General features: G+C 44.9%; 1 protein-coding gene across 1 annotated transcript in view; it reads left to right on the top strand.

Moving 5' to 3' along the window:
• Positions 1–20476, top strand: part of MYO3A (myosin IIIA) — a 109370-nt gene that overhangs the window by 34121 nt on the left and 54773 nt on the right. The window contains exons 6-12 of the mRNA XM_088653864.1: positions 2310–2455; positions 3945–4010; positions 7622–7777; positions 15732–15831; positions 17861–17977; positions 18402–18506; positions 18597–18680. Coding sequence (XP_088509990.1) covers positions 2310–2455; positions 3945–4010; positions 7622–7777; positions 15732–15831; positions 17861–17977; positions 18402–18506; positions 18597–18680 — 774 coding nt within the window. The remainder of the gene's footprint in view (positions 1–2309; positions 2456–3944; positions 4011–7621; positions 7778–15731; positions 15832–17860; positions 17978–18401; positions 18507–18596; positions 18681–20476) is intronic.

The raw sequence follows: 20476 nt of genomic DNA on the forward strand, positions 1-20476 counted from the left end.
TTTTCATGGAATTGGGCTCCTTTATGGATCACAATGGAATGTTAACAAAAGGATTTCTGCTCTGGGGATGTCTACACAAGATGACCTACCAACAAAATACTGTAAGAGCAGGCCAAAGCCCTATCTAGTCCTGCATCTTGTTCTCGCAGGGGCTAAGCAGATGCCTATGGGAAATTTTCAAGGAGAACCTGAACACAAGGAAAACCTGATCATTCTCCCCAGTTGTGATTCCTGGCAACTGGCATTCAGAGGTATGCTTCCTCTGACAGTGGAAGGACAGGCATCCCCAAACTGCGGCCCTCCAGATGTTTTGGCCTACAACTCCCATGATCCCTAGCTAACAAGACCAGTGGTTGGGGAAGATGGGAATTGTAGTCCAAAACATCTGGAGGGATGAAGTTTGGGGATGCCTGGTGGAAGGAGAACAGTCTCTGGGCTAGTAGCTATTGGCAGCCATTGGTACCAGCTTGCCCCCAAGATTGAGGGGGCCCAGCACACGCCGCATGCACATGTGACATCACACATACGCATTGTACGTTGCGTACGTGTGATGTCACATGCATTGCCTCAAGATTGGGGGGGGCCTTGCCCCCTTTAAACAAATATTGAGGGAGCCGAGGTGCCTTTGACCCCCCCTAGAGTTGGTGTGCATGTTGATATCTTCCATAAATCTGCACAATCCCCTTTTAAAGCTAAACCAATCCTCCCCCAGCCATGTCCCATGGTCTGCCATGTGCTTGACCACCACACTCCCTCTGCAGTACCAGGCAGGAAAATACAGAACTTCTCTGAACTTCGGTGTACAGTACTGTATTTTGTTTAGAGAATCTGAAGTTGTTTAGGACTAGTGTAGAACGAGGACCCAGAAACCTGCCCAGGCAGAGGGAACTTTTCTGGAATAAGCCCAGTTGCGCCTCATCCTTCAAACGTGATGAAGAGGCCATTTTGCCGGAATTAAGATTGCCAGAAGAAATATCAACAACCTCAGATATGCAGATGACACAACCTTGATGGCAGAAAGTGAGGAGGAATTAAAGAACCTTTTAATGAGGGTGAAAGAGGAGAGCGCAAAATATGGTCTGAAGATCAACATCAAAAAAACTAAGATCATGGCCACTGGTCCCATCACCTCCAGGCAAATAGAAGGGGAAGAAATGGAGGCAGTGAGAGATTTTACTTTCTTCGGCTCCGTAATCACTGCAGATGGTGACAGCAGTCACGAAATTAAAAGACGCCTGCTTCTTGGGAGAAAAGCAATGACAAACCTAGACAGCATCTTAAAAAGCAGGGACATCACCTTGCCGACAAAGGTCCGTATAGTTAAAGCTATGGTTTTCCCAGTAGTGATGTATGGAAGTGAGAGCTGGACTGTAAAGAAGGCTGGTCGCCGAGGAATTGATGCTTTTGAATTATGGTGCTGGAGGAGACTCTTGAGAGTCCCATGGACTGCAAGAAGATCAAACCTATCCATTCTTAAGGAAATCAGCCCTGAGTGCTCACTGGAAAGACAGATCCTGAAGCTGAGGCTCCAATACTTTGGCCACCTCATGAGAAGAGAAGACTCCCTGGAAAAGACTCTGATGTTGGGAAAGATTGAGGGCACTAGGAGAATGGGACGACAGAGGACAAGATGGTTAGACAGTGTTCTTGAAGGTACCAACATGAGTCTGACCAAACTGCGGGAGGCAGTGGAAGACAGGAGTGTCTGGCGTGCTCTGGTCCATGGGGTCACGAAGAGTCAGACATGACTAAACAACTAAACAACAACAACAAGCTTATGAGGTCAGTGCCTTGCTAAGACCTCCTCAGTTATTTGCTACAGCTGTAGTTCAAGGCAGTAGTTGTTTTTGGACCCAGTAACAAGGACTTCACCTGATCCTGGATTCTACTAATCCATCCTAGAAGGAAGTAATATTCAATTCCCTTTATAAAGGGGAGGCTAAGCTAGTTGCTGAGGCAGACATTTTGTTGCTACGGTGACAGCTCTGGAAACATGGATGAGCACTTCCCTCCACCCTCTGCATATTATTGCCATACAAGAGTCACGGTTTGCGGTGCCTCAGCCTCACAACTGTCATTCTCTGGCAGGCAGTGTGGAATACCAAAAAGCAGCTTAAATACCTTTATAGCCTTCTCAGAATATGTCCACTTCATAGGGCAAAAAGCCTGTAATTATGGCCTGTTCTCATAGCTCCACTGAAAAGGCTTAGGAACATGTTTCAGATCCAAGCAAGATGATTGTGAAATTCCTGTCTGGCAGCACCTCCGGTTCAGATGCTGTTATTTAATTTAATTTTATATCTTAACAGGTGATTGCATGTGAGCAGCAGCTGGATAGTTCCTATGATGCCAGATGTGACGCCTGGTCACTTGGGATCACCGCTATAGAGTTAGGCGATGGAGATCCACCATTGGCTGATTTGCATCCTATGAGAGCTCTGTTCAAAATACCAAGGTACCGTCTCAGTGATTTATTGCACGTATCTTTCATTGGGCAGGCTACTTGACATCAATGGGGCAGGGGTGGGGGGTGGGGAGGAATAACAGTTCTGTAAAATGTATTCAGTGATTTCATCCACGCAATGGCAGGCTCTTTTGGTAGCCTTGTCTACTTCTTCCCTCAAATTTAATTGGAGAAAGAAAACTGAGCTCAGTGGGTCCTGCAGGACAAATGGAACTTTCTAGCCAAGAGATCTTGGACTCTAGGACTTAACCTGTTTCGGGAAGGCATAAATACTGTAAATACTTATTTTGGCAGCAAGTAGATATATGCGTAAATATGATGCTGGGTGCCAATTTAACCATTAAAATTAGCAGCAGCCAATGTGGTAGGACCAACATGGCTACTAGTCAAGGATGATGGGAGTTGAAGTCCATGTACAGTACATCTGGCCCAGCAGAGGTAGGCCCATGCGGTGATGCCAGACATGTACCTGTTTCTTAGATGTTAGAGAATTCTTCATGGGTCATGCAATTGACCAATAGGTGGATTATGATCCTAATGGAATTAGAAGTAAACCTGACACTATTTTTTTTATGTGTACCCCCAATTAATGAGAGGTTTCACAGAGTCCCTGTACAGGGTACAGAGTTGGTTTCCTAGGACTGAACATCACTGGAGTCTTGCACCATTTTTGTGATTTTATTTACCCATATTCAGGCCAAGCATAAGATGGAAGGTTCACGGCATCAACTCTCCAACAGATCCCACTTCTGCATTAAGCTTCTCTGTGCCCCCCCCCCCACTGAGAGCAGATCAGCCTCTCTGTGTCTCTTTCAGACCCAGTTCCATGACTGCCAGTCTGTTGTTCTCTCTCAAACACATAGACACTATGATAGCATCACTCCAGCCAGGGGAGGATGATAGAAAACACATTGACTCTTTTGTTCACCTTCCAGAGTTGTCTCCAACCATTTAGTTTCTGTGGCAACACTCTGGCCCCTGGCTTACATAACAAAGAAGATACTTAACAGAACCATTTCCTTCACAAAATTAACTTGTTCAACCATTTCAGCCTCTTGTCATTGGCTGGAGTGAACTCCAAGAGGATATTTAATCCAACTGAATTTCATGACAGTGTTAGCAAACCAAAGAATTGTAAAGCCTACTGCTTTTAGGGGACTTGCCATTACACATAAATAATGATGAATAGGTCATTAGTTGTATCATTTTGTTTGAATGCTAGAAAATTACTGCAGTTCTTGATTTATTTGGTAGAGGTTTCAAATCCCCCTTTCCCAAAGACTTATAACATTAAGACAATCAGTGGTGCATTATACTTTTCTAAACAATGCTCCTTTTAAGCTAGAGGAAATCTCTGTATTTTTTTAATGACTCTTCCAGAAATCCATTACTCAGCTTGACTTCTCTCTATTTGGTTAAAAATGTATTCGAGCTTATTGTAATTCTACATGTAAACCTATTTTAATGTCATCTTCCACAGAAATCTACCTCCTACATTGCGGCAGCCAGAGATATGGTCATCTGAATTCAATGACTTTATCAGCAAGTGAGTGACAATGGAGCCATTTAAAAATAAATCAATGCGTAAAGGTGCACCATGCAGTTAAAAATAATGTAGCCATGTTTATTCAGATAGCATCCAAAATATTCAGATAGCCATAGAGTTGGAAGGATCCCCTGCAATACACTTCCCCATCCAATTTGAAACCAGGTAGGACCCTGCTTAGCTTTGCAAATGGACTAGCAATTTTATTGCTGCTGCACCATTAATGCTTAGGTAAACCATAGTAATTTTTACACAGGATCTGCTATTCAGAAAACGCAGAGCACATTTCCAATATCTAGAAACTATGAATTTTAGAGCAATTTCTTTGTAGCATAGATTTCATTCTTTATTATTTTTATTTAGGACGTTTATATCCCACCTTTCTTCCATCATGGAACTGAAGACCTCACAGAGGTTCCATAATGGGCTTCATAGGTGGTCTCCTACCCAGGCAGACATAGACCTGATTTACATTAGCAAGGTGGCTCCATCTTGGGCCCTCAGACCATGCTCTTGTTTTTACTTTATCTGGGAGTATAAGGTCCCTTTCCTCTCTTGCCCTGATCAGGCCACAGTGATCCATGCGACGGTCACCTCCAGGCTTGATTATTGTAACTCGCTCTACGCGGGGCTGCCCTTGAAGCTGACCCAGAAACTCCAGTGGGTGCATAATGCTGCAGCGAGGCTCCTTACAGGGTCCCGGCCGCAGGATCACATTCATCCAGTGCTTTACCAGCTGCACTGGCTCCCAGTGGAGTACAGGATCAGGTTTAAGGCGCTGGTTTTGACCTTTAAAGCCCTATGTGGCTTTGGACCCTCGTACCTACGGGACCGCCTCTCCTGGTATGCCCCGCGGAGGACCTTAAGGTCCACAAACAACAATATTCTGGAGATCCCGAGACATAAGGTGGCTAGATTGGCCTCAACTAGGGCCAGGGCCTTTTCAGTATTGGCCTCAACTTGGTGGAACGCTCTTTCACAGGAGACCAGGGCCCTGTGGGATTTGCCATCTTTCCGCAGGGCCTGCAAGACAAAGCTGTTCCGCCTGGCCTTTGGGTTGGATTCAGTCTGACCCCTGTGTTTTCCTCCCTCACGGTTTGGATTTATGGACTGGTACTTAAAATGAGGCTGCATTTTAAATTTTAATATTGTATTTTAATCTGTATTTTAATTAATTGGTTTTTTATGTCTTATTGTAATTTTATTGGTGTTAGCCACCCTGAGCCCGGTTTTGATTGGGGAGGGTGGGGTATAAATAAAAATTTATTATTGCCGGTATCTATTATTATAGTACATAATGCTCTTTAGAGCCATAACCGTGGCCTCACCATGGGCAGAGGCAAAGACCTGATGAGGGGCTGTAGCTCAGTGGTAGAACACATGCTTTGCACCCCAAAGTTCCCAAGCTCCATCTCACCTCTAGGAAGGGCTGGGGAAATCCCTGGTTTGAAATCCTGGAGAGCTGCTGAAAATCATTGTGGACGATATTGAGCTGGATGAGCCACTGGTCCTACTTGGCATAATGCGGCTTCCTATGCTCTGTGTATGTTGCTCCATTGGCTAGAGACTAATCCGCAGGAAATTGGTGGGTTACACCACCTTTTATTGGGTCACGTCCACCTTAAAGCACTCCTAACCATCATGGTGAATCCTAGAAATTATATTTTAAAAAAATCTTTCCAGTAGCATCTTAGAGACCAACTAAGTTTGTCATTGGTATGAGGTTTCGTGTGCATGCACACTTCTTCAGAAGAAGAAGTTATAGTTTGTTAAGAGAGCTGGCAATTGTAGCTCTGTGAGGTCAGCACCCTTAGCAAACTACTGTTGTGGATGTGACAGGGAGAATACAAAGCCCACACCTAGAAACTGCCGGAAAGGGGTATGAGGAGAGAGGTACTAGGTAAATCATGTTATTCCAGTAACACATTCCTCTTTTTTTAAAAAATAAATAAATGTTTGTTTGCCCATTGAACTGATGAATACTGCTCTCTGAGCATTGTACAAAAGGAGAGCAATATTGTTGTGTGCACTCCAATTTCTGAATGGCAAGATACTCAGGGGTGCCTGCGCTTGCGCAAGATTTTGTTTTCTTGGAATGCAGGTTAGCGGAGACTACATACCTTGGTTCTCAAACGCCTTGTTACTCAGACGTTTTTGCTCTCTTACGCCAAAAAGCCGGAAGTAAGTGTTCCGGTTTTCAAACATTTTTCGGAAGCCGTATGTCCGATGTGGCTTCCGATTGAGTACAAGAAGCTCCTGCAGCCAGTTGGAAGCCGTGCCTTGGTTTTTGAATGGTTTGGGGGATCATTCGGACTCCCGGAACGTATTAAGTTTGAGAACCAAGGTATGACTGTATTGTGTCTCTAGGGTGGTTTCATTTAAATGTATGTGCAACCTGATCATAGGATGGAGTTGGCTCTCACTTCAATGGTCCTTGCTGGTTTCTTTGTATACATTTTACCTTCCCCTACACTAGATCACAAGTTCATAAGGGACACCCTCAAACGGCCTTGGTCCTGTATACCTGAAGGAGCGTCTCCACCCCTACTGTTCAGCCCGGACACTGAGATCCAGCGCCGAGGGCCTTCTGGCAGTTCCCTCATTGCAAGAAGTGAGGTTACAGGGAACCAGACAGAGGGCCTTCTCGGTAGCAGCACCCACCCTGTGGAATGCCCTTCCATCAGATGTCAAGGAAATAAGCAGTTGTCCTAATTTTAAAAGATATCTGAAGGCAGCCCTGTTTAGGGAAGCTTTTAATATTTAATGCTGTATTGTTTTAATATTCAATTGGGAGCTGCCCAGAGTGGCTGGGGAGACTCAGCCGGATGGGTGGGGTATAAATATATTATTATTATTATTATTATTATTATTATTATTATTATCATCATCATCCAGACTGACCACCCCACAAACCTATAGCAAGATTAAAACAGACAAGAAACACAAAAATCCAGCAACATTATAAAAGCACCAATTAAAAGGGGAGCTGAAGACATAAAAAGCTGCCTGGATTCAACATCACTAGGCCACAGCTCCTCTGCCCCTCACCCTGCCATGTTCCCATGCTGGTGAACATGGTGCTGCCAGGAGGGGAGGTCACGAAAGGCAAAGCTAAAGGACCCCTGGATGATTGAGTCCAGTCAAAGGCGACTATGGGATGCAGTGCTCATCTCGCCTTTCAGGCTGAGGGAGCTGGCATTTGTCCACAGACAGACAGCTTTCTGAGTCATGTGGCCAGCATGACTAAACAGCTTCTGGCGTAATGGAATACCATGGCGGAAACCAGAGCGCATGGAAACGCCATTTACCTTCCTGCCACCGTGTTATCTATTTATCTACTTGCACTGGCATCCTTTCGAACTGCTAGGTTGGCAGGGGCTAGGACAGAGCAATGGGAGCTCACCCCATCATGCGGATTCGAACTTCAGATCAGCAAGCCCAAGGTTTAGACCACAGTGCCACCCGCTCCCATAGGGGAGGTCACTACACCCACAGGACTCTTCCATGCCCCACTGCTTGAAATCGGGCTTCCTGCCTAGTTCTCTGCTACCACCTGTCTTTTCATTACATAACTGCATTTCCTAAAAGCTGTGCTTTTTCCAATGGTGCAGGTGTTTGACCAAAGATTATGAGAAACGCCCAACAGTGTCTGACCTGCTGCAGCATGACTTTGTGAAGCAAGTGGAGGGCAAAGAGACTGTCTTGCAGATGCAGCTGATGGAATTCATTGATGTTCACCAGCAAATGGGAATCACAGAAAAAGCAAGGTACTTTTTTTTGGGGGGGGGGGTCCTGCCTGCATGTAACAAAATGTGGTCTTGAAGACCATTTATTTAAATTATTCTTCAATTTTTTATTTTAGGCATCTGTGGATTAAACCACAGAGCCTAGGGCTTGCTGATCAGAAGGTCAGCTGTTTGAATCCCCGCGACAGGGTGAGCTCCCGTTGCTTGGTCCCAGCTCCTGCCAACCTAGCAGTTTGAAAGCACGTCAAAGTGCAAGTAGATAAATAGGTATCGATCCGGCGGGAAGGTAAACGGTGTTTCTGTGTGCTGCTCTGGTTTGCCAGAAGCGGCTTAGTCATGCTGGCCACATGACCCGGAAGCTGTACGCTGGCTCCCTTGGCCAGTAAAGTGAGATGAGCACCGCAACCCCAGAGTCGTCCGCGACTGGACCTAATGGGTCCCTTTACCTTTACCTAACCCACTTAAGTAGCAAGCATCTCTGTGAGGAAGCTGGAATTTGAACTGATTATGTAATATTAGATAAGCATAATATGTGACTTAACCAAACTGAATACAACCCACTGCTCATGTGTGGCTCTTTACCCGGTGTTGGGAACTCCCTGCTCTTACCACCCTAGTCAGGCAATCCCTAGTGCTCCACCATACATACATATCTGCTCAGCTGTGGAATACACTCTTTGTGATGTCTGCTAAGTGTTCTTACAGGTTTGAGGCCACTGAAGCTCTCCCACATGAATAACTGTGGCCAAAATACCCCCCTCTATGAAGTTGCATTATTTCTGGCAGAACATTTCCTTCACTTGCAAAGGAAAGGAAGCGTGTTACCAGAAATAATGCAACTTTTAGACGGGGATATTTTCATCCTTGTTCCAACAGTATTTAGCAAAGTAATTATGCATCATGAAGCGTTCATAATCTTTGGGCCTTGTATGAAATTGCCCAAGGTGTTTTGGCTTGGTTTCAGAAATTCTGAAACAAGTTCATCAAAGTAATGTTCTGAATTTGAGACTTAGCCATTGGTGAAAATTGATATATTTCTACTCAGCTTCAAGGTAACAGATAATAGTTTTTTTTTAGGGGGATCAAATAGCACATAGAACATAAAAGGTGGTGCTATTTTAACAATCTCAATTGTTAATGTCTCCTTTTTTCCACATCAAATGAGCTGTATAGAGAAATTTGGTTAAGATCAGCTGTATTTCTTCTTATTGATATTTATGGTGGCTTAATGTTTGTGTGTGTGTGTGTGTGTGTGTGTGTGTGTGTGTGTGTGTGTGTGTGTGTTTGCAATCTTCCAGTGAGGTCTGAGGATTTATTTTGTTCTTTTTATAGTCTGCAATCTATCTTGTAAGGATGCATTGTCCCCCTGCCGCCACAAATGAATATAATTACCCTTTCTAGCATTTTGAAAAACTCTTTTAACCAAGAAGTGACAAGCTGTTGCCAGAATAAAGTCCCAATGACCAAGAACAAATCCAGTGCATGGTACTAAGGAGAGAGCCTGAACTTTAATGCCAAGAAATCAAATTAGATGTATTAGTTGATGCAAGCTGCAAACCTAAATACCATAGCTGCCAAGTTCTCCCTTTTTTTAAAGGGAAATTCCCTTATGCTGAATAGGCTTCCTCGCGAGAAAAGGGAAAACTTGGCAGCTATGCTAAATACTGAAATTGTGAACACAGTGTAGAACAGAATTGCTTAAGTGTTGCTATTTAATGTTGCCAGTGACAAAACTGGGGATAATCAAAACAATCTTCCCTCCTCTTCTCAGTTTGATCATGCGAGGCTGGCTTGTGTAGAGTCAAACCATTGGTCGATTTAGCTCAGTATTATCCATCTTCTATCTAGCTCTTGATGTGAAGGTTTTAATTGGGTTTCTTTTCTAGTCCCACATGGAGAATACCAAGGACTAAACCCAGGGATCTTTTGCCTGCAAATCATGCACCTCCAAGGTCCCTCCTCCAAGCCTCCTACAACAGGGCTAAAACCAGCTACCTTCTGCCCCGGTTCTGACTGACAAGCCAGCTAGCCAATAGCTTCATGGCAGCCTTTCCTCCATTTTCTCCTCCTACAGCATTCCAGTTCAGTGGTCCAGTAAAGTGACTTTAAAAAAAACCTACAAGTAGTAAACACTTAATGTGTATTTCGAATGAAACACTGGATGAAACACAAAGATATAGGTGCCCAAAATGAGAGCCATTGTGGTGTAGTAGTAGTTAGTGTCAGACTAGGACCCGGAAGACCAGGGTTCAGAACACAGTCTTGAAGCTCGCTAGGTGACCTTGGGCCAGTCACTGCCTCTCAGCCTAGCCTACCTCTCAGAATTGTGTGGGGATTAACAGACTCCTAGAACTCTACCAGATTTTGCACATTTTGAAGACTAACATCAGAGCCATAAGGGCTAAAACCTACACCTCCCCCAGTTATTCTGAAGACATTGGCTCCCTGCTACTTGATATCCAATGCTACACTCTGGTGTGAAGTTACAGCGCAGGCAACCAACCCTGGAGAGATTATTCCTGTGACCTTTGATTCCTGAGTGTCAAGCTCATATCTACCTCTAAGGTAGGGTTGCCATATTTCTGGATCCTCAGGTCCACAAATAGTAACAGCTTAAGGGTCCCAGGCCCTAAAGAAGCCAGACTATCCTCCACCAGGGCCAGGGCCTTTTCAGTGATGGCACCGACCTGGTGGAATGCTCTGTCCCATGAGACTAGGGCCCTGCGGGACTTGATCTCCTTCCGCAGGGCCTGGAAGACAGAGTTATTCCACCTGGCCTTCAATTTAGCCTGATCTGTCCATCCTTTCCCCTTTCCTTTTTTATGAAGAAACCATTCTGAGTCCCCACATGAAAATTTTCCCTGGTCTCCTTGCTGGCCTTAGCAGGACTAACTTGGCCAGTTGACCTGGTGATGCTATATTGATGTGTATTTTACGTTGTTTTTAAGTTGTTTTTTGGTTGATGTTTTATATTTATTGTTAGCCGCCCTGAGCCTGGTTTCTAAACCGGGAAGGACGGGGTATAAATAGAAATTTATTATTATTATTATTATTATTATTATTATTATTATTATTATTATTCAAAAAGTGAAAACCAGGACACCCTGAAAGTTTCTGAGCTTTTTTTTTAAAAAAAAAACAAACCCAAAGTTGTTGAGCCAAAAAATTGCCAGAAAACGCATGATTTTTCAGAATTTTCCCCGGACATCAATTCCACCTTTGAAATCCCAGTAATGTCTGGGGAAATAGCAGCTCTACTCTAATGTGCTTTGTGTGGTCCACTCACTTTTAAAGTACACATATTGTGGTCCAAGACTGTTCCAGCACATAGAATCAGATTTCATTTTGACTTCACCCCTCTCCTGTATTTGATTTGAGGTCATAATAACCCGTGGGATATTCCTTGATCACATTCACATCAGTGTTCACAACCAGCGATCTTCTGACACTTTCAGCGTGTTTGCAAAAGGCTACCCTTAGCTTCTACAACACTCTTTTTTCCACTCCTCCTCCACAGTTCACCCATATAAAGCAGCCTTGCTCATCCTAACATGCTCCAGTGCATAGCAATTAGATGACTAAAAGTGACACTCAAACAAGGAGGTTATTCCATCAAGCATTATCTGGCAAGATCAGCTTGTCTTCTGTTGTCTCATCTGCCGGTTTTGTGTTTGCCGGTCCAGGAAGGATTGTAGTGATGCTTCTGCTTTGGGGTTTTTGTTGTTGTTGTTTTTGTAGCCGATCCAATTATGTTTCACTACAAAAGATTTTTCACACAAACATAAACCAGCCCTACAAGAACTCGGACAGGATTTACAGGGAGATCTTTAGAGAAAAGCTCTAGAAAGCATGTTGCTTGTTGATGTGTTAAAGGAGCTGGGTGTGACCGATAGATGTTGGGAAATATGTGTTGAGAGAAGACTACTGTGTTCATGTGGCATTTTATTCCAGAATCAATGGAGGCCGAGTTCTTGTTTTTTCTATGTAGTCCACACACGTTCTAGATCTGTTGCATATCCCCCCCCCCAAGCTCCCACAAAAAGTGCTTATTGAGGACCAGGTTTCATTCTGAAAATAAAAGCTTATTGCGAATGGATTCTGCATCATCCCACAGTGTGTCCATATGAAAGAGATGTAGGTAGTTGTGATGGTGGGGGTTGTATCCACACCTGCCCAGGGATGTGGGTGGGCTTATACCAGGCACCCCCAAACTTCGGCCCTCCAGATGTATTGGACTACAATTCCCATCTTCCCCAACCACAGGTCCTGTTAGCTAGGGATCATGGGAGTTGTAGGCCAAAAAATCTGGAGGGCCGCAGTTTGGGGATGCCTGGCTTATACCAAGATTTCAGTCACCACTGGAGTAGGAGGAAGAAGACTTTGAGGTTGCTATGCCTCTTGTAGGATCCCAGGGCAGTGTGCAAATGACCAAAGCAAAACACTATGATGCTTAACCGTGGATGTTGGTAACCTACGTCACAGTTAAACTATGCCTTAGATTACTCTGATTGCCATCATTTCACTTGTAAAAGCAATAAACCATGGTGAACACCACCCACAGTTAAGCATCACACTGTTTGGTTTTTGTCATTTGCACACTGCCCTGGGATCCGATGGGATAAATGTCAGCCTAATTACTTTACAAATGGCAACAAATTGCCAAGGATTTGGCATTTTCCACGCTATTTTTGGAGCCATCAAAGATCACTTTTATTCATTTTGACAATTGAAACTGAAAGAGCTCCAGTGGCCTCATTTTTCTTTGATTGAAAGGCAGGGATGAAGTGGGGGTGGTAGGAGGGAGGAGAGAAACTGAGCAGAAACAATAACTGTCTTGAGTCAAATAAAAAAATTCCTTCAGTAGCACCTTAAAGACCAACTAAGTTTTTATTTTGGTATGAGCTTTCGTGTGCATGCACACTTCTTCAGGTATCTGAAGAAGGTATCTGAAGAAGTGTGCATGCACACGAAAGCTCATACCAAAATAAAAACTTAGTTGGTCTTTAAGGTGCTACTGAAGGAATTTTTTTATTTTACTTCGATCCAGACCAACACGGCTACCTACCTGTAACCAGTGTCTTGAGTCATTCTGTTGTCGATACAGCCTTGATGAATCAGCCTGTCAGGTCTTTGGAAGTGCCTATAGAACTGAACGTCTGTGGCAAAGGCAAAGAATAAAATTCCACAGATTAAGATGGTGAAACAAGTGATATTTTTGTCTACAGTGCCCGTGAGCAGGATGGGGGGATGGGGGGTGGGGAGGTTGGAAATCCATCCTCCAATGTCAGATGGGAGAATTATTTTTATCAACTCTTTGGGGGCAAATGAAGAGAAGCGGCATCATTCACACCCCTCGAGGGATCCATGCCCTTTCACATTAGAGCAGGCAAAACATTGTGTTCTCATATCTGTCTCTTCTGTATACATTGCATGATGAAGCTGGTTTCTAAAGCTAGTCATAAAAGAATCAGTAAGTAAGAACTCCCTCTGAAACTATGCTACAAAGCTGAATATATGAGCAGCATCAGCGAATGTGAAGCGGGTGGGATGAAATTGGCGTTCTTAGAGGAAAGCCCAGGTAGAAGGAAAATGCAAGAGGAGGAACAGAAGATTCCCCATGCGTCTTGGCTTATTTCTGTTTCTCCCTGGCTACAGCCATTGCTAAAACCTGTGGGCTGAATGTGATATACCACATTGGCAATTATTCTAGCAACACTTCTATGTATTTGCCAGCAAATTTTTTTAATAATAAAAAAAATCACAGTATGTAATGGTTGGCACTAGGAATGGGAAATGACAAGTTGACTCAAGGTCTACATCCTTTCCTGGCGGGGGGTGGGTGGGTGGGATGGAATAGAATGGGAAAGATAAGCTGTCACTTCCTGCATCTTTCATTTGTGGGCAGCTGCTTGATCAAAGTCACCCTGCTGACAGGACAGGCATTGGAAAGGAGATGACCTTCATGTACAGCGTTGCTGAGCAAATGGATTCAGAAATAACAGATTTGTGTGAAAGCCCAAACATCACTTGCCCATATTGAAATGCCTGCAGCCTCATCAGAATACCCCCCCCCCCGCCTGCAGTTCCTTAGGATGTACATGCAACGTACCATGACCCTTTCATTTGATCAGCAGAGCGTTATCAAAAGACGTTTTTGTGCGTGGAGCTCATGTCACCTTTGAGCTTTACTCATGTTCTTTGTGAGAATGTCCATAAGATCTTGTCCATAAGATCAGAGGGCAGGGCAGGGGGAAGATGTGTGTGCAGATGCTGGGAATTTTGGCTCTGTAAAGGGTAAACTATAATTCCTAGGAGTCTTTCAGGGGCAGAGATGCTTTGAATGTGCTTTAAATGTATGGTGTGTATATGCATAAGCTCCGCCCACTGTCACCATTACTGCCACCCTCCCCAAGTTAGAGGGAAAGCATCTGAAGCATTTTGTTTCCTATGGTGGAAGATCAGGGATCTGAATGGCAAAGAGAATCTCAACAAATACAGGAGGTACCCTGTTTCACACCTTTCAACCTGTAAAGAGAGGTGGCGATGGGGACAGAGCTTAGCAACATTACCCATAGCTGCCAAGTTCCGGCCTGAGAAATAAGGGACTGGACCGGAAGTAGCAGACTGGAAGTAGCGCTGCAGCCATTTTGGAACTGGGCGGAGCAGCATCAAAAGTCACTTCTGAGCATGCTCCGCCCAGTTCCAAAATGGCCGCTGTGCCAGAATAAACCGGGGGGAAACAAAAAAATCTGTTTTTTTGGCTGGGAACAGCTGGAAAAACGGGGGTTTCCCGGGGAATACGGGAGACTTGGCAGCTATGAACATTACCCCTTTTCCCCTCAACTCATTGGGTTGGTTCTAAACATGAGCAGAAGGTGTGAACAGGGTTATTGCTAATGTTGCAACTGTTCTTCAGGGCCGTCTTAAGCATATCCGGTGCCATGGTGCGAAGATCCCTCCGGCGCCCCGCTCCCCCCATTTCCCAGAGTTGTTGACCTTTTTTATTATCTTTTTCTTATATTTTATTTTCCCAAGCATATTACCTCTGCTTGGGAAAAGAAATCAGGAAACATAAATAAACTGTTTTTGTTTCCCATTTATTGCGTGTCGAGGTCCCCAAACCACCCCTCAAAGTAAAACACACTCCACACAGAACTTTTTAAGGTTTTTGGCATATATTTGGCCACAACCTTATTAAAATACAAAGTATGTGAGTGCCACGAGATCACAAGGGAGGGAAGGGGATCGTGAGGGAAGGAGCCTTTCTCCCCCAGACGGCAGGAGGAAGCGGTGAGTCCGAGGGAGCACGTGACCCACCACCTGCAGCCTCCTCCGCAGGGCTCGCCCCCGCCTCTCCTTTGGAAAGTTCCAGAGCAGCTCCCCCACGCGCTTGGCTACCGGGCACCCCAGCCCCTATTAAATACCCCCCACCTGTGCCTCGCCGGAGCCCGGCACTCAGCTGGCCGCAGGCAAAGGGCAGAGAGCAGCAGGCTGAGCAGCAGGAGAAGCCGCGAAGGCAGCGGGTGTCGGGGGCAGCAGTAGGCGGCGGCAGAGGGGGTCTACATCGTGCCTCCCTGCGAAGCGCCAGGCAATCGGTGACTTCGGGCGCTGCCACTCCCAAGGCAAGGGGGCGGGCGAAGGCACCTCCTTGCGTGTGCTCTCTTGAGCTGCTCTTTCATTTCCCCTCAAACAGCACGCTCGGCTCTCCCGAGTGCGAGGTGCTCGGCTGTGGGAGGAGGGAGCCAGAGGCCACGGCGACTGCAGGGGGTGGGGGAAGAAGCTTTTCCCACTGGCACCGCAGGGCGTGCTCGAGGCATGGGCAGGGAGGTGGAGGGCAGAGCAGCAGTGCCCCTAGTGGCCAGGCGCCCTGGTGCATTGCACCACCCAGCCCAGGCCTAGGGACGGCCCTGCTGTTCTTCCTGCATTTTTCTTTGCACGTAGACACATCCTTCCGTGTTTTTGTTTTCTTGAACAGATTTGAGCGTATTCATACTAAGAAAGGGAATTACAGTAGGTCTCCAGCTACCAACCAGGAAGATGTAGATGATCTGGCAACCTTGGAAGTACTAGATGAGGTAAGACATTTTTTTTATATAAAGAAAAAAAATGCTGGGGGATTTTGTAGATTGGGAAAGCTGCATGCTGAGAACAGGCACCCACCCTGGGTGATAGGACTGTGATAGGACAATCTGTGGTTTAAATTTCTGGATGGGGTTGTATTTCCCTCATGGGGGTCAGTGGACTATAGGACCAGGTGTTGTTGGGCTATAGTTCCCAATGTTCCTGATCATTGGTCATGCTGGTTGGGGTTAATAGGATCTGGAGTACAACAACATTTGGAGAGCCTTAAAGAATCAATCCCACCACCTGGAAATGCTGTTAGCCTCTGATTTTGATACTCACCAAGTCAGTGTTTCATCATTATTAGTAGATTTCTAAAGTGTTTTATACTTCTGAAACAGCTTTGCCAACATTAGCCAATTAATGGCACCTGAGCTGAACTAATGGATGCAATTAATCTAAGGTGTTAGGTTCTCATCCAAACATTTATTTGCACTATGATGAGCCATATGCTAAGAAGTTGTTGTTTTTTTGCCAAAAGGCAAAAGTCATTAAATGTGATGGCGTGTGTAGCTAATGAGAGAAAGAAGTAGCAACATTCTCCTCTCCTCTCTGGTCTTGTGTGAATTTTGCAAGGCAGGTATAAAAACAGGGATGGTAGATGATGAGAGTGAAGGTAAAATCATGGGCAACACAAGGCCAAGACTGTGGCTGATATGCAACATAATGTTACCTGAAGTGGCTAAATTAGATTAGAGTCAATCTGTTACTTCTTACTGGGGACAAATGACAAAATAAGGCAACTAAGGAAATGACGGAGATTCCCCTTTGGGGTAAAATCCTAAAAAAAAAAAAAAAAAGCTCAACAACTTCAATCCTAAAAAAAAGTTAACAACTTTGGTTGGCCCTTTGGTTGGCCCTCACGGTCCTTCACTTCATCAAATCTGGCCTTCTTTGAAAAAAGTATGGACACCACTGATTTTAATAATGATAATAATAATAATAATAATAATAATAATAATAATAATAATAATAATTTTATACCCCGCCCTCCCCAGCTAAGGCCGGGCTCAGGGCGGCTAACACCGGATATAAAACAGCTGATAAAATTACAACATAAGAACAAAATTACATAAACATTAAAATTAAAATGCAGCCTCATGCAGAAGGGAAAGGGAAAAGGAAAATCGGGGAGGGGATCAGGTTGGCTCCAGGCCAAAAGCCAGGTGGAAGGAAAGAAATCAGGTCCCGCAGGGCCCTGGTCTCAGGAAACAGAGCATTCCACCAGGTCGGAGCCAATGTTGAGAAGGCCCTGATTCTAGTTGAGGCTAATCTGATTTCCTTCAGGCCCGGGACTTCTAAGGTGTTACTGTTTATGGACCTTAAGGTCCTCTGCGGGGCATACCGGGAGAGACGGTCCCGTAAGTATGAGGGTCCTAGGCCGTAAAGGGCTTTAAAGGTAAAAACCAGCACCTTAAATCTGACCCTGTACTCCACCGGGAGCCAGTGCAGCTGGAAAAGCACTGGGTGAATAGATCTCAGGCAGCAGATTAGGAGAATCTTGGAAAGTTAATGCCGGTGAGAGTTGACAAGTTAGTCAGACACAGTTAGGATGGGCCATAACTCAGTGATAGAGCACATACTTTGCATGCTTTAAAGGCCCCAGATTCAACCCATAGCATCTCTAGGTAGGGCTGAGTGAGAAGGTTACTTATGAAAAACCCTGGAGAAATGCTGCCAGTCATTGCAGACAATACTGAACTGGATGGACTCACTGTGTGACATAGTAGGAGGTCTCCTGTGGCTCTAATACATTTTTGTGCTACTACTCACTAAAGCAGATGCACAGAACTGAAGATAAATGAGCACATATTAAGGGAACACACAATTATGCATGTTGGCAATATGGCTCAAGACTCCAGAATGTTTCTGATGTCTGTGTAGTATCAAGATGCCCGAAAGTCCTGGTTCTTAATTCCTTTGAATAAATTTTGAAAGCCAGATATCAATAGACATGTCCTTCTCTGTCCCCCACCCCAACAGAATACAGTAACAGAGCAACTGCAAAAGAGCTACGCCAAGAATCAGATCTACACCTACGTGGGGGACATTCTCATTGCAGTCAATCCTTTTCGGAACTTAGACCTTTATGCTACACAGGTAGGAAAATAAAATCTTGCAATTTTGAGTGATTGCGCGCACACACACACACACACAAACAAACACCCCTTGGTAACGTCACTGGGCTTGACCACATGTCCCTGGAGCTTTCAAAGTCCTCCCTGGAGCTGTTTGCTTAGATCTGTCAGAGAAGTGATTGATGTCCGACGCTTGAACGAAAGACAGGCCACAAGGGAATAAGTTGTGCAAAGTCTCGTTTCTCACTCTGAGTTGGAAGAGAACGTTGAGTGGAATATTGCCTCTGAGCATTCTGAGCTAGGCAAATGAGTACTGTATTCCGAACCAGGTAATTATAAATTTTGGCAACAACACCACTCACAACTGGTCAGTCTCATGAGGCCAGTGACACACCATGATAGTCTAAAACAGAGGAGTACATAGCATTTTTCTTTTAACTTTTCAGCATTCCAAACTGTACATTGGGGCCAAACGGACTGCCAACCCTCCTCACATCTTTGCTGTGGCTGATATCGCATACCAGTCCATGGTCACATTCAGCTCTGATCAGGTAGTGGTAATGGTGGGCCGGGTTTGATATTCCCCTCAGGGTTGTGAAGATAGCTGGTTATAGCATGTGCTCTTTCACTCTTGCCTTCAGTGTATTGTCATATCTGGAGAAAGTGGAGCAGGGAAGACACAAAGTGCCCATCTTCTGGTTCAGCAGTTGACTGTCCTTGGAAGGGTAAGACATATCCTAGACTTCTTTACTTATGTCTTTGCCATCAGCCATCCTGTACCATGCCAGCTCAGCCACCAACTTGGAAATAAAGCCCTACCACATCTTTTTTTTTGCATCCTGAAAGGTAAAAGGACCCCTGACCATTAGGTCCAGTCATGACCGACTCTGGGGTTGCGGCGCTCATCTCGCATTATTGGCCGAGGGAGCCAGCGTATAGCTTCCAGGTCATGTGGCCAGCATGAAAAGCCGCTTCTGGCAAACCAGAGCAGCACACGGAAACGCCATTTACCTTCCCACTGTTGTTGTTGTTTAGTCGTTTAGTCGTGTCCGACTCTTCGTGACCCCATGGACCATAGCATGCCAGGCATTCCTGTCTTGCACTGCCTCCCGCAGTTTGGTCAAACTCATGTTCGTAGCTTCGAGAACACTGTCCAACCATCTTGTCCTCTGTCGTCCCCTTCTCCTAGTGCCCTCAATCTTTCCCAACATCAGGGTCTTTTCCAAGGATTCTTCTCTTCTCATGAGGTGGCCAAAGTATTGGAGCCTCAGCTTCACGATCTGTCCTTCCAGGGAGCACTCAGGGCTGATTTCCTTAAGAATGGATAGGTTTGATCTTCTTGCAGTCCATGGGACTCTCAAGAGTCTCCTCCAGCACCATAATTCAAAAGCATCAATTCTTCGGCGATCAGCCTTCTTTATGGTCCAGCTCTCACTTCCATACATCACTACTGGGAAAACCATAGCTTTAACTATACGGACCTTTGTCGGCAAGGTGATGTCTCTGCTTTTTAAGATGCTGTCTAGGTTTGTCATTGCTTTTCTCCCAAGAAGCAGGCGTCTTTTAATTTCGTGACTGCTGTCACCATCTGCAGTGATCAAGGAGCCCAAGAAAGTAAAATCTCTCACTGCCTCCATTTCTTCCCCTTCTATTTGCCAGGAGGTGATGGGACCAGTGGCCATGATCTTGGTTTTTTTGATGTTGAGCTTCAGACCATATTTTGCGCTCTCCTCTTTCACCCTCATTAAAAGGTTCTTTAATTCCTCCTCACTTTCTGCCATCAATGTTGTGTCATCTGCATATCTGAGGTTGTTGATATTTCTTCCGGCAATCTTAATTCCGGCTTGGGATTCATCTAGTCCAGCCTTTCGCATGATGAATTCTGCATATAAGTTAAATAAGCAGGGAGACAATATACAACCTTGTCGTACTCCTTTCCCAATTTTGAACCAATCAGTTGTTCCATATCCAGTTCTAACTGTAGCTTCTTGTCCCACATAGAGATTTCTCAGGAGACAGATGAGGTGATCAGGCACTCCCATTTCTTTAAGAACTTGCCATAGTTTGCTGTGGTCGACACAGTCAAAGGCTTTTGCATAGTCAATGAAGCAGAAGTAGACGTTTTTCTGGAACTCTCTAGCTTTCTCCATAATCCAGCGCATGTTTGCTATTTGGTCTCTGGTTCCTCTGCCCTTTCGAAATCCAGCTTGCACTTCTGGGAGTTCTCGGTCCACATACTGCCTAAGCCTGCCTTGTAGAATTTTGAGCATAACCTTGCTAGCGTGTGAAATGAGCGCAATTGTGCGGTAGTTGGAGCATTCTTTGGCACTGCCCTTCTTTGGAATTGGGATGTAGACTGATCTTCTCCAATCCTCTGGCCATTGCTGAGTTTTCCAAACTTGCTGGCATATTGGGTGTAGCACCTTAACAGCATCATCTTTTAAAATTTTAAATAGTTCAGCTGGAATATCATCACTTCCACTGGCCTTGTTATTAGCAGTGCTTTCTAAGGCCCATTTGA

Source organism: Zootoca vivipara, chromosome 11 (assembly GCF_965207765.1).
Source record: "Zootoca vivipara chromosome 11, rZooViv2.hap1.1, whole genome shotgun sequence".
Classification (NCBI taxonomy): Eukaryota; Metazoa; Chordata; class Lepidosauria; order Squamata; family Lacertidae; genus Zootoca; species Zootoca vivipara.